This window comes from Zootoca vivipara, chromosome Z1 (genome assembly GCF_965207765.1).
Source record: "Zootoca vivipara chromosome Z1, rZooViv2.hap1.1, whole genome shotgun sequence".
Lineage (NCBI taxonomy): Eukaryota > Metazoa > Chordata > Lepidosauria > Squamata > Lacertidae > Zootoca > Zootoca vivipara.
In genome coordinates, this window is record NC_142583.1 from 1,717,747 (window position 1) to 1,730,401 (window position 12,655).

General features: G+C 37.6%; 1 protein-coding gene across 5 annotated transcripts in view; it reads right to left on the reverse strand.

Moving 5' to 3' along the window:
* Positions 1-366: 366 nt before the first annotated feature.
* Positions 367-12,655, reverse strand: part of TMEM266 (transmembrane protein 266) — a 102,209-nt gene continuing 89,920 nt past the window's right edge. For all 5 annotated transcript variants that reach the window (XM_088660815.1, XM_060279103.2, XM_088660813.1 and 2 more), the window contains one exon: positions 367-1,696. In XM_088660815.1, the coding sequence (XP_088516941.1) occupies positions 1,074-1,696 (623 nt within the window). In that variant the 3' untranslated portion in view covers positions 367-1,073. The remainder of the gene's footprint in view (positions 1,697-12,655) is intronic.

Sequence of the window (12,655 nt, forward strand, 5' to 3'; positions counted from 1 at the left end):
ATAAGATTTACATGGCTACCACTCCTCCCTCCATAAGAATAAGCCACATCAAACGGTCTGAAAAGGACCCACCCCCTAATGTAGAAAGGAGAACTAAACAAATGTCTAACATGAAATGACATTGCCTGCTTTAGTGCAGGAGTGGCCAACCTGTGGCCCTTTAGATGCTGATGGGGGACAAAACTCCCATCCGCCCCCTGCAGCATGATGGAATTGTAGCCCAGTATCATGTTAGGGCTATAGGGTAGCCACTGCTGCTTTTGGCTGCTTTAAAAAACAAAAAAAACAACACACACAGACCACCACATATCACACCAAAGTAGGCTCAAAGTATTTTTTAAAAAATGAAGCATCATGCATTTAGGATTTTTTAATATAAAAAATTCTTTTTAATTAAAACCATATTTGTAAAATGTCCGTTTTTACTCTGTTGTCTTCGAGATGACAACTTTTAATTTTGTCAAAATATTTTCTTCCCAAAGTTCATGCTAAAAATAAAAAGATCACTTTTTTAAAATTTCTTTGTTCTGCATCATTCAAAGTACTCCCTGAAAAAATGGTTTTGTTTTCTCCTCAGGAAGAACAAAAATATTTGCCATATTTATACAAAGGGGTTTGCAGTTGTCACATATAAAGGGAGATTGTAAGAAAGAGTAGGAGAGAAGTTTACATCCGCTTGTATCATACCCTGCTGAAACCTGACCTGATAGAAGATTGTCCAGAATTCCTTAAAAACTGTGTGATTTGTGTCTGCTTCTTTAAAAAAAACACAACGCATTAAGAATCTATACAGCTTTGAGGTCATTGTTTTAACATAATGGGTCTCTGCCCCCATCCCTTCAACTGGGACTTCAGGTGGTAGAAATGTCAAGTTTTCCGTGCTGGCTCTCTCACAACTCATGCATTTTGTTTCCTGTTTAAAAGAATATTTAACTCATTCCAATCCATGCAAAATACCCACCCAGGGGTTGGCTCCAGCAGCCCCATTTAAAGCTTTAGTATGTGTCCCTTGCAAAGCATCTCCTTTATTTATTTATAACCCCAATGGCAGCAAAATCTGGGATTTGGGGATTCTATGAATCTGGGACCCTGTTTAACTTTTGCTCTTTGGATTCCAAAGGCATATACTTGTCGATCACAGGCGTAGTATTCTGCTGAAAGTGGATTACCGGCTTTATCTGAAACATACCAAAGCTTTCTTGGTTCTTCCTGTTGTAAATGTTCACTCGGTGCTCCAGTTCTGGGCTGGCTTTGGTAGACCCTGATGGGCTTGGCAGTTTCAGGTTGACCGGATCCAGTCCTTTTTGCGTCAAGCAGGAATCGTCGGACAAGGATGACAGCAGTTCTTGCACCACAGCATTGTTGACTCTGCTGTGGGTGGAGGAAGAATCTACCTGATCATGTTTGGCTACATGGCAAGCCCTCTCCAAGGGGCAATACTCGGAGGACTCCTCCCGGGTCGTACTGCAGTCCGTGGAAGAGCCAAAGGTCTGGCTGCTGTCACTCTGGGTTCTGGTGACGGAGCTGTCTGTGGACCTGGAGGCACTGCCTGAGGCAACGCTGGTGGAAGTCCCGTTGCTCCCCATCATCTTCATGGGCACATCCACCGTGAAGAGGTCGGGGGAGATGTTGGGGTGGTGCACATCAATCGCAGCCGTCGTAATGACACAGATGGCTCCTTCTGGAACACCGCTGTCTACAGGCACACAGCAGAAGGGGCAAAGTGTTACAGCAGCAGCTCTCAAACTTATTCAGGCCACCTGCCCCGCCCCCCAGTGGTTCCCCAAACTCACCCCATGGTCCCCAACCCTATGCTCCAAAAAGCACTATTCAGAATAGTGCGTCTGCACGACCCGCTAAGGGAAGATCTGTGAAATTTGGAAGTCGTTTATGGAATTGCAGATTCCACAGAGATACAAACAGGTAAAAGTCACATGTTATCACTTCTATATTAGGATGATTTATAAATTTATTTATTTATATTTATTAAGATGTTTATGAATCACCCCTCATCAAAAGGTATCAGAGCAGTAAACAATAAACAGCCATTCCTAAAGTAATGACTTTTAAACACCTCTTAAAAACCTAAATGTTTGCCCAGGCTTTTCTGAACTCAAACTCTTGGCATTTTAATTTTCTGTTTTGTACACTGCTTTAGTTTTAAGGACAATGTTTTTTAAAAAGTTTACATGATTTTTTTACTATAAAGAGCTACATAAAATGTTGGTTGAAAAATAATACAGAGCCTGCTGGATCCAGGCCAATGGCGCAGTGAGTCCAGCCTCCTATTCTCACAGGGAAGCCACAAGCAGGAGCTGAGCACAAGAGCCTCCCCTGGAGACCAGAAAACACAGGGAAAGGCAGACATGGGAGGAATTTTTGGATCAGCAAAGAGAGACGAGTGTGACTGTGAGTGTTGCTCCTTACTTTCTTAATATACACAGTTAACAGAATCTGAGGGTTTTGGTTGCAAGATTTATAGGTTCCTTCCATCTGATCCCAGTTATAATAAAAACACACAAAAGACACCTCAAATTTTCCATAGCTTGCATCCACGCCCTGCATTTTTGAGGTATAGGTGTAGGGCAAAATAAAATGTATTTATGATGTTATTTTGCAAATTAAAACGTTTGCTTTTTAAAAATGGAGTTCCACCCAACTCCCACTCCACAAATCAGGAAAGCTGCTTTGAAAATATGCCTTCTACCTTTTAAAAACATGAATAAAGGGTTGTGTGCATGAAGTGGTGCGGCAGTTTCAGAATGAAATCCATTTCCAGTATGACCCAGTGACCACTACTCTAGCATCGGTCTTCTCTAGTGTCGAATTATTTTATCCTTCACTCATTCAGCTTCACCCCTTTAAAAGGACACCAGCATGACTTATCATCAGTTTCCTCCCCATGGGGGAGTTGCTTCCCCTCGTTTCCATTTGAGATGCTGCATTTTGAAAAATAAATTATTTAGACCTCAAAGTACACCTAAATCTTAAAACATTACTGTTGGCTTCCAGGGGAGGTCTGATGTCCAGACCTAGAGGCTTCTAGAAGCCCAGGGCAGAAACAAGCTGGAAGGATCATAGTTCATTGGTAGAGCATCTGTTCTGCATGCAGAAGGTCTGGGATTCAAATCCTGTCATCTCCAGGGAGAGCTGTAAGTGTCCTCAGTCTTGAACCCTAGCGAGTCACTGCTAGTCAGGATACACAACAAGGAGCTACAGGGACCAATGGTCTAACTAAGTGTAAGGCAGCTTCTGACACACTAGGGAGCTTCCCTTGCAAGCCCCATGGAAATGAAACAAAACTATACAGCCTTCACTGATTTCCATGGAGTTGGCGCCTAAGAACAGACTTGCATGTGTATCCCGCCCCCCACAAATGTATTTGCAAACAATGAGTAAGAAACTACTAATGGCAAGTAGTCACCAAAATGAAGCTTTAATTATTTAACTAATTACTTTATAAAAAATATTTATATAATGCTTTATCATAAATATTTATCACAGCAGTTTACAACAATATAAAGAAAAAAATCAGTAATATTGAAGTCCTTGAATAGTAATTGCTAACTTCTGGGAAATGATTTATAATGAAATGAAAAAAGTGTTGAAAAACACATTTATTAAGAAACCAGAAGCTTTTTTACCTGGGATAGTTAGAGAAGAATTACCAAAAAAAGATACCACATTTTTCCTGTATGCCACAACAGCAGCAAGGATTTTATTAGCTAAGAATTGGAAGACCGAAGACAGACCTAAGTGGATGAATGGCAGTTGAAGATGATTGAATTTATAGAACTGGCCGAGCTGACCGGGAGACTTCGTGACCAGAGGGAAGAGTCAGTGGAAGAAGATTGGAAGAAATTTAAAATTTATTTAAGAAATAACTGTAATATCAGAATTGTTTAAGATAAGATTCGGAAGTACAGGGAGGCTGTAGAGGTAGATTTGTAGAGGTAGAGTAGAATATTAAGATTCAGATATAAAGGTATAATAAGAATTGTTAAATAATTAATATGAAAAAATAGATGATTGAAGTATAATATAGAAATTTGCTAGTTAAGGTAATAATAAGATAATTGAAGCATGATATAGAAATTACTAAGGATGGTATATAATGAAAAGCAGAAAGGAGGAACTTGAGGAAGTCAACAATGTTAAGACATATGAGTGATATAATATGGTTCTTTTTTCTTTTTGTAATGTATATTTTGTATTTTTGTGTTTTGTGATTTATGTGATTCTTTGCTGTATTTTTTTCTTTTTTCAGTTTTATAAAACCAATAAATATATTGGGGGGGGGGAGAATAGTAATTGCTACCAGATGTTTAAAGGGCATATGTGAGGATGTGCTGGAAGGGGGAAGGTTCGACACGGCATGAAACCTTCCTATGCCGATACAACAGAGTGGATTGCACAGGGAGGTGCAGGTTTTAACGGGGCTTCTATTCTTCCAAGCTGCTAGACAGAAAGGTGGACGGGCAGTTGGGTCAAGTTGGTTGCAAGATCTGCTGGAATCGGACAGCTTGCTCAACGGCACTTTACCTCTAAAGGCAGCTTCATGTAGACCAGGAATGGGAAACCTGTGGCTCTCCAGATGGGACTCCAATTCCCACCATCCCTGACCACTGGCCATATGGACGGAGGCTGATGGGAGCTGATCAACATATTCCCAATATGGGCAGACAGGAATGTTTCTACTGGATGGGAGAAGGAGAAATAGATTCAGCAGCAGGGCTTATTCAATAGCTGAACCCTGGCCCCAGAACCTGTTTGGTTTGCAAACGCCTTGCAAGTTGAATGCTTTAGCTACTGAACAACACAAACCAGGAAGTGAGTGTTCCGGTTTGAACGTTCTTTGGAACCCAAACGTCCGATGTGGCTTACAATTTACAAATTAAAATATACACCAACACCTGTTTTACACATATTTGAACTCACATTTACATTCACTATTTGTCAAAATTAACATTTGTGTTTCCATACATTTTTGTTGATTGATTTCCCTTCTTCCTTACTGTCTTCTTATATTCCAAATTACTTTGCACATTGCTTAACCTAATATTGATTTGTAAAAAATTATTCCACAGAGTATATGTACATTGTTATTGTCGTATTTACATTTTCCCCTACTTGACTCAATAAATTTTTAGTATTTATCATTTACCAACATTGAATGCTTGTTTCCACTCTACTGGTCCATCCTTTTAGAGGTTCGAAATGTTTTCTCTATGTAACACATAAATTTCTCCCATTCCTTGTCAAATATTTTGTCATCTTGTTGTCTAATTTTCCCTGTTAGTTTAGCTATTCCCGCATATTCCATAAACTTTTGCCACCAATCTTCTACTGCAGGTACGTGGGGTTGCTTCCATATCCATGCTAATAACAATCTCGCACCTGTGGTGGCATACATAATTTTTTATTGTTCTTCTTTACATCCTCAGCTACCATCCCCAACAAGAAGGCTTCAGGTCTTTTCTTAAAGGTATATTTGAAAATCCTCTTTAGTTCGTTGTATTTTCTCCCAATAATCCTTGACTTTCTCACATCTCCACCACATGTGGAGGAGATCCCCCTCTTCTTTGCCACACTTCCAACACATCTTATTGCCTGTTTTGTACATTCTGAATGCCATCGTCTCACACAAGTTTTCTTTTAGTAACATACATGCAGTGAATTTTATTCCAATGGTCCGTAATTTTATCCATTTCTCAATTCCTATGTTGTAGCCTAGATCCATTACCCATCTCGTTATCACTGCCTTGACTTCCTCGTCTTTAGTGTGTCATTCTAATAGAAATTCGTAGATTTTTGATAACGTTTTTACCTTGCACTAATATTTTGTCTAACATCTCTGATGTTAAAATCCTTTCGATTTTTTATCTCTTAAGTTTCCATTGTGTATTTGATGATATTCGAGCCAACCTCCCAGTCTGTCTTTTAACTCGTTGTATGTTCTGATCTTAATTGAGTTATTCTCTTCCACCAATATCTCTCTATAAACCAACCATTGTCTTTCATGTTTAATTTCTTCACCATGAACGCCTCTTGTGGGGATAGCCACCAAGAGGTCTTTCTCTCTAACCATTCCTTATATCTATCCCAGACCTCATAGAGTGGTCTCTTGATGGCATGGTTTAAGAAGTTTCTGTCTGATCCAGTCTTACCGTACCAGAGGTAAGACATTTTCATACCCTTCCAGATCCAGAATAGCTGGGCTTGTCAATTTCATCCATTCTACCCATGTTAAGCACGCCGCCTCATAATAGATCTTAAAGTCTGGGAGCGAGAAGCCTCCCCTTTCAATCTTATCAGTTAGCAATTTGAAATTTATTCTAGGCTTCTGGCCTTGCCAGACGAATCTAGAAATATCCCTCTGCCATTCTGCGAATTTACTCTGCCCTGTTATTATGGGAATTGCTTGTAATAAGAATAACATAATGGGTAGGATGGTCATTTTAACTGCTGCAATCCTTCCCCAGAATGAAAGCTTAATTCTACTCCTTGTTTCTAGCTTAAGTTTGTGTTTTTTGGGGAGAGCCAAATGCCCAGGTACTTTTTCTTTGTCATCATTATACCTGTGTCTTTCTGTAATTGATCTGCTTGTTCCTCCTTTAGGTTTTTTTATCATCTTTGTTTTGCTCTTATTTATTTTTAATCCTGCTACCACCCCATACTCTTCTATGATTTTCAGTACAGTGGTTTATGAACACAATTGGTTCCGGAAGTCTGTTCATAAACTGAAGCGTTCATAAACTGAAGCGAACTTTCCCATTGAAAGTAATGGAAAGTGGATTAATCCGTTCCAGACGGTCTGCGGAGTAACCGTTCATAAACTGAAGCGAACTTTCCCATTGAAAGTAATGGAAAGTGGATTAATCCGTTCCAGACGGGTCCGCGGAGTACTTAAACTGAAGCGTTCATAAACTGAAACATGGGTGTAATTGGTTCCGGAAGTCTGTTCATAAGCTGAAGTGTTCATAAACTGAAGCGAACTTTCCCATTAAAAGTAATGGAAAGTGAATTAATCCGTTCCAGATGGGTCCGCGGCGTTCATAAACCGAAAATTCATAAACCGAGGTGTTCATAAACTGAGGTTCCACTGTACTTCCATTATTGATAACTGTGGTTCTTGTAAAGTTAATACGATGTCATCGGCAAACGCCTTTGTCATATATTCTCTGACACCCAACTTTATACCTTGAATGTTCTCTGTACTTCTGATCTTTTGAAGCAGTACTTCTAATGAAACAATAAACAAAAGAGGGGACAGTGGGCACCCCTGCCTTGTGAGAATTCTTTCGATACTTTGCCACTTACTATAAGTCTTGCCTTCTGGTGTTTGTATATCGCTTCCACACAGCTCAACATATTTAATCCTAAGCCTATTTGTTGTAAATTCCTTTTCATAAAGGCCCATGACACATTGTCAAACGCCTTTTCAGCATCGACAAAGATTAAAGCAGCCTGCTTATCTATTCTCTTCTCAAGATATTCGATTATGTTTATTATGTTCTTCATATTATCCTTAAGGTAACGCCCTGGTAGGAAGCCTGCCTGGTCCAGGTGTATATTTTTACTCAAGGTGTTTTTAAGCCTCTGTGCCAGTACTTTTGCGAACAATTTATAGTCATCATTCAGCAGGGATATTGGGTGATAGTTTCTGACATTGGTTAGATCTGAACCTTGCTTGGGAATCATTGTGATAAAGGCCTCTTCCCATGATTTTGGTATTTGCCCATAACTCATTATGTTGTTGTTTTTTTTTTTAATGGTATAAAAAACCTTTATTGATATACATGATTAAAAACAATAACAGGTAACAAACATAACATTTGTGTGAATTAAACCTAATATCAGAAGGGTTAACAAAGAAGTTAAAAGTCAAAGAAAGAAAAAGGAAGAAAGAAAAAAAAAAAAAAAAAAAAAAAGAAAAAAAAGAACAGAATCCAAAAGAGTAAAGAAAAAGAAAGAAAAAGGAAAAGGAAAAGATACGGACATTACCTAATGTCCAATGAGGTAAGTCCCTACTTCCACCGCTTCTTCGTACAGTTACATTCGTAATGTATAGCCTGTCTTTTTATAAATATCATAATTGAAACAAATAATCAGTTTACAGCCGTCTAGATCCAGTTCTCATATCCGACAAGATCATCCTAAGCACAACCGAATTTTTGTCCCCTTGCCATATTTCCCCAAATATTCGTTTAAACATTCCCATTGTTTTCTAACCTTGTTTTTGGGTTTTTGGTGGATTATGTCCGTTAGTTTGGCCAACTCTAGATACTCACACACTTTGTCAACCCATTGTCCTTTAGATGGAATATTGGTACTCTTCCAGTTACTAGCTATTAACAATCTTGCAGCCGTTGAGGCATACAAAAAAATACTTTTTTTCCCGCTCGGTATATTGTTGTTCAAAATGCCTAGTAGATACATTTCTGCTTTTTTTTCAAATGAAATTTTTAGTAATTTTATGATTTCCTCATGGATTGTTTCCCAAAAATTTTTAACCACCGGGCACGTCCACCATATGTGAAACAAGCTGCCGGGGGCTGCGTTACATCTCCAACATTTATAACTTAGAGATCTATTTATCTTGGCCAATTTTTCCGGGACCATATACCACCTATAATGCATCTTTATGTAATTCTCTCTTAACGTATAGCAAGCAGTAAAATTTATATCTTTTGACCAGAATTTTTTCCAATTCTCATATGGTATTCCGTAGCCTAAATCTTGTTCCCATTTTGTTAACCATTTCCCTTTTTTTTTCTTCTTCCTGCTCTTTATCACCTAACAACTTATAAACTTTGGCTATAATCTTATCATTATTAAATAGTATTTCTTTTTCAAATTTAGTTGTTTGAGTATTAATTCCTCGTGATTTAACATCTTTATCATATGTAGCCCTCAATTGGAAAAATTCTAGCCAACTTATCCCTAGTGATTTTAGATCCTCATATTTTTTTAGGTTGATAGTCCCTTCCTTCTTTTCTGTCAATTCTCTATAGGTCGGCCACAGTTTTTTCTTGTTACACCTCAGCACGGCATTTGCCTCTACTGGGGATACCCATCCGGGTATTTTATTCATAATCTTTTCTTTAGTTCTATCCCACACCTCGAGCAAAGCTTTCCTCAAGATGTGATTTTTGAATCCTTTATGTATCTGTGCCTTCCCATACCATAGGTAGCCATGCCACCCGAAAACCTTGTCCCATCCCTCGATGTTCAAAATTTCTGTGTTTTTTAGCAGCATCCATTCTTTGAGCCAGCTCCAACAGGCTGCTTCATAATACCTCTTCAAATCTGGGAGCGCCAATCCTCCATTATCCTTTGATTTTATTAGGTCTTCCATTTTTATTCTGGCTTTCTTCCCCTGCCAGATGAAATCGGCTAGGTCCTTCTGCCAGTCTTTAAGGTGTCTGAGTCCCAAAATTATTGGGATATTCTGAAAGAGGAACATTATTTTTGGTAGGACCACCATCTTTATCATTGACACTCGTCCCCAGATTGACAATCTTAATTTGTTCCATTTGGTCATGCTTTCTTTGATTTCTTTCCATTTTTTAAGATAATTATCTTTAAGTAAATTAGTATTTTTGTTCGAGATCCAGATTCCCAAATAGTTGACTTTACTTTCTATTTTAATTCCTGTTTTCTTTACTAAATCTTCATTATCTTTCTCACTCATATTTTTTGTTAATATTTTAGATTTTTCTTTGTTTAATTTGAACCCCGAGACCCTGCTGAATTCTTTCATCTTGGTTAGCGCTTTCATGATGCTTTCTTGGGGTGTTTCTGTAACTATTATTAGGTCGTCAGCAAAAGCTTTCGTCTTGTAACATATTGGGCCCAAGTTGATACCTTTTATCTCTTTATCCTTCCTTAACGCTATTAGGAGTGTCTCTATTACCATAATAAATAACAGAGGAGACAGGGGACACCCTTGTCTCGTCCCTCTTTCTATATTAAAACCTCCGGAAATTTCATTATTGATAATTATCCTTGCCTTTTGTTCTTTATATATTGCTCTTATTCCGTTTAACATTTTATTTCCCAATTTTAGGTTTTCGCATACATTGATCATGAAAGGCCAAGAAACACTATCGAATGCCTTTTCAGCATCGACGAGTAACATCGCGATTTCAAGGCCTGGTTTCATATCGGCATATTCCAGAAGATCTATAATTATTCTAACATTGTCTTTTATTTGCCTTTGGGGGAGAAAACCTGCCTGATCTCTGTCTATTGTTCTATTCAAAAAATTTTTAAATCTGTTTGATAATATGCTTGTAAAGATTTTGTAGTCTATGTTTAATAAAGAGATTGGCCTGTAGTTTTTTATGAGCTTCGGATCCGCGTCTTTTTTGAGAATTAAGGTAATAAAAGCTTCCCGCCAGGATTCTGGTAATTCTCCCTTGTCTAATATTTCATTCATTATAGTTTGGAGTTTGGGTATAATCACGTCTTCCAATTTTTTGTAATACTTCACCGTGATCCCATCTGGACCCGGTGATTTCCCTTCTTTTAAATTCCTGATGGCCCTTTGGATTTCTTCTTTTTCTATATTGGCATTTAAAATTGCATATTCTGTATCATTGATTTCAGGTAAGTTATTATCAAGTATATATTTTGCACCTTCCTTTTTGTCAATATCCACCTCTTTGTATAGATTTTTATAGTAATTCACGAATTTATCTTTAATTTGGTCGGTGTCCGTAATTTCCTTTCCCTCATCTATTATATTATTTATTATTTTATTAACCTGTCTTTCTTTTATCGCCCAAGCTAACATTCTTCCGGGTTTGTTTGCCTGTTCGAAATATTTTTGTTTTGTCCAGATAATTTTCTTTTCTACTTCTTTATTAACCAAATCCATCAAGTGTGCTTGCAGTATTTTAATTTGTTGTATTATTTCGTCATTTTTTGGGGATTTGACCAGTTCTTTTTCTTTACCTCTTATTTGTTCATTGATTTCCAGAATATTTTTCTGCTTTTCCCTCCTTATCCTGCCCATCTGTTGTATCCCAAACCCCCTCATATAAGCCTTGCTTGCTTCCCATATAATTTTCCTATCTGATCCTTGGCTTTCATTTATTTCAAAAAATTCCTTAAGCGTCTCCTTAGCCTTGATGACCCTTTGTTCTTCCCTCCATATCTCGTCGTTTAACCTCCATCTCCCCTTTGTTTTGCTCTTAAATTTTAATTGGATTGTTACGGGATTGTGGTCAGAGATTGACTTATTTAGTATTTCAGCCTTTTCCAAATATGGTGTTAATTTCCTTGAAATCCATATTGCATCAAGTCTTCCACCCGATTTCTGGGCATCCGAATAGTGAGTGATGTCTCTAACATTTGGATTTTTAAACCTCCATGCATCATGTAGATCGTAATTTTCTACTAATTGAAAAAATGATTGGGGGAGTTTACCTGATTTAATTTCTTTATCTCTATGCGTTCTATCCAGCTCTATTGAGACCACCCCATTTAGGTCTCCCATTACTATCATATTTTCTCCCATGTGGTCCCATAAAGCCTCCTCTACCCTTTTAAAAAATTCATCTTTTTTATCATTAGGGGCATAGATTCCCACTATTATTATCTTCCCTTCTCTTGTATACGTTTCTACTCCTAAGATTCTACCCTCCTCATCCTTGAATAACAATTTTGGTTTTAACACTCCATTTATATACATAACTATCCCTCTTTTCTTTTCAGTACCTGAGGATATGAATTCAAGGCCCAGCCTATTATTTTTTAACACTCTTATGTGATTTTGTGTAATATGCGTTTCCTGCATACAGATGACGTCCCATTTCTTTTTTTAGTAGACATTCTGTCTTGTTCCTCTTATGTTTACAGTTCAAACCGTTTATGTTCCAAGAGATACAATTCAACATGGTTGCCCTTTATTAATATATGATAAATTCTTATTACCTCCCTATGTCCACCTGCCAAATAATGACAAGGTAGTTTCGGAGGAGTAAAAAGGAAGATAAACCCAAAAGATATTACTCAATAAACAATGAAACAATGTCAAACAAATTACTCTCTAAATAGCAATTGAAAAAAAAAGAGCAAGAGAAAAGAATAAAAAACAAAAATCAAATACAAAGAAATATAAGCAAATTTAAACAAATGAACTACCTTTGTGACAAAAAACAAAAAAAACAAAATTTACTTACAAATGTTAAAAAACTTTCATTCCCCACAAAATTACTTGCTGTCTCCCTTTGCCTCCGGCAGTTTCTCCCCACCTAGTTCGTCCCAATATTTCCTCCAGAATATTTTAGTCTCCTCAACTGTTCTATAAGTTCGTTTTCTATCTTTATATGTAAATGTTATCCCTTCCGGGAATTCCCATTTAAACCTGATGTTATTTTTCCATAACGCCGATGTTATGAATCTGTAGTTCTCCCTCTTTTTCAGGATTCTGGTAGGCATCTCTTTCTTTATCTCGACTGGTGCTCCATCAATGTGCAGTGGATCTGTTCTGCCTTTTGATAACAGTTTGTCTCTTAATAGTATCGAGTTAAGAAATAGTAGGCAGTCCCCTGGGCCCTTTTTTCCTTTGCCTTTATTAGATTTTATTCGAAATATTTTGTCAATATCTAGCAGTAAATCTTCCTCCTGCACATCGAGCCATTTCGCA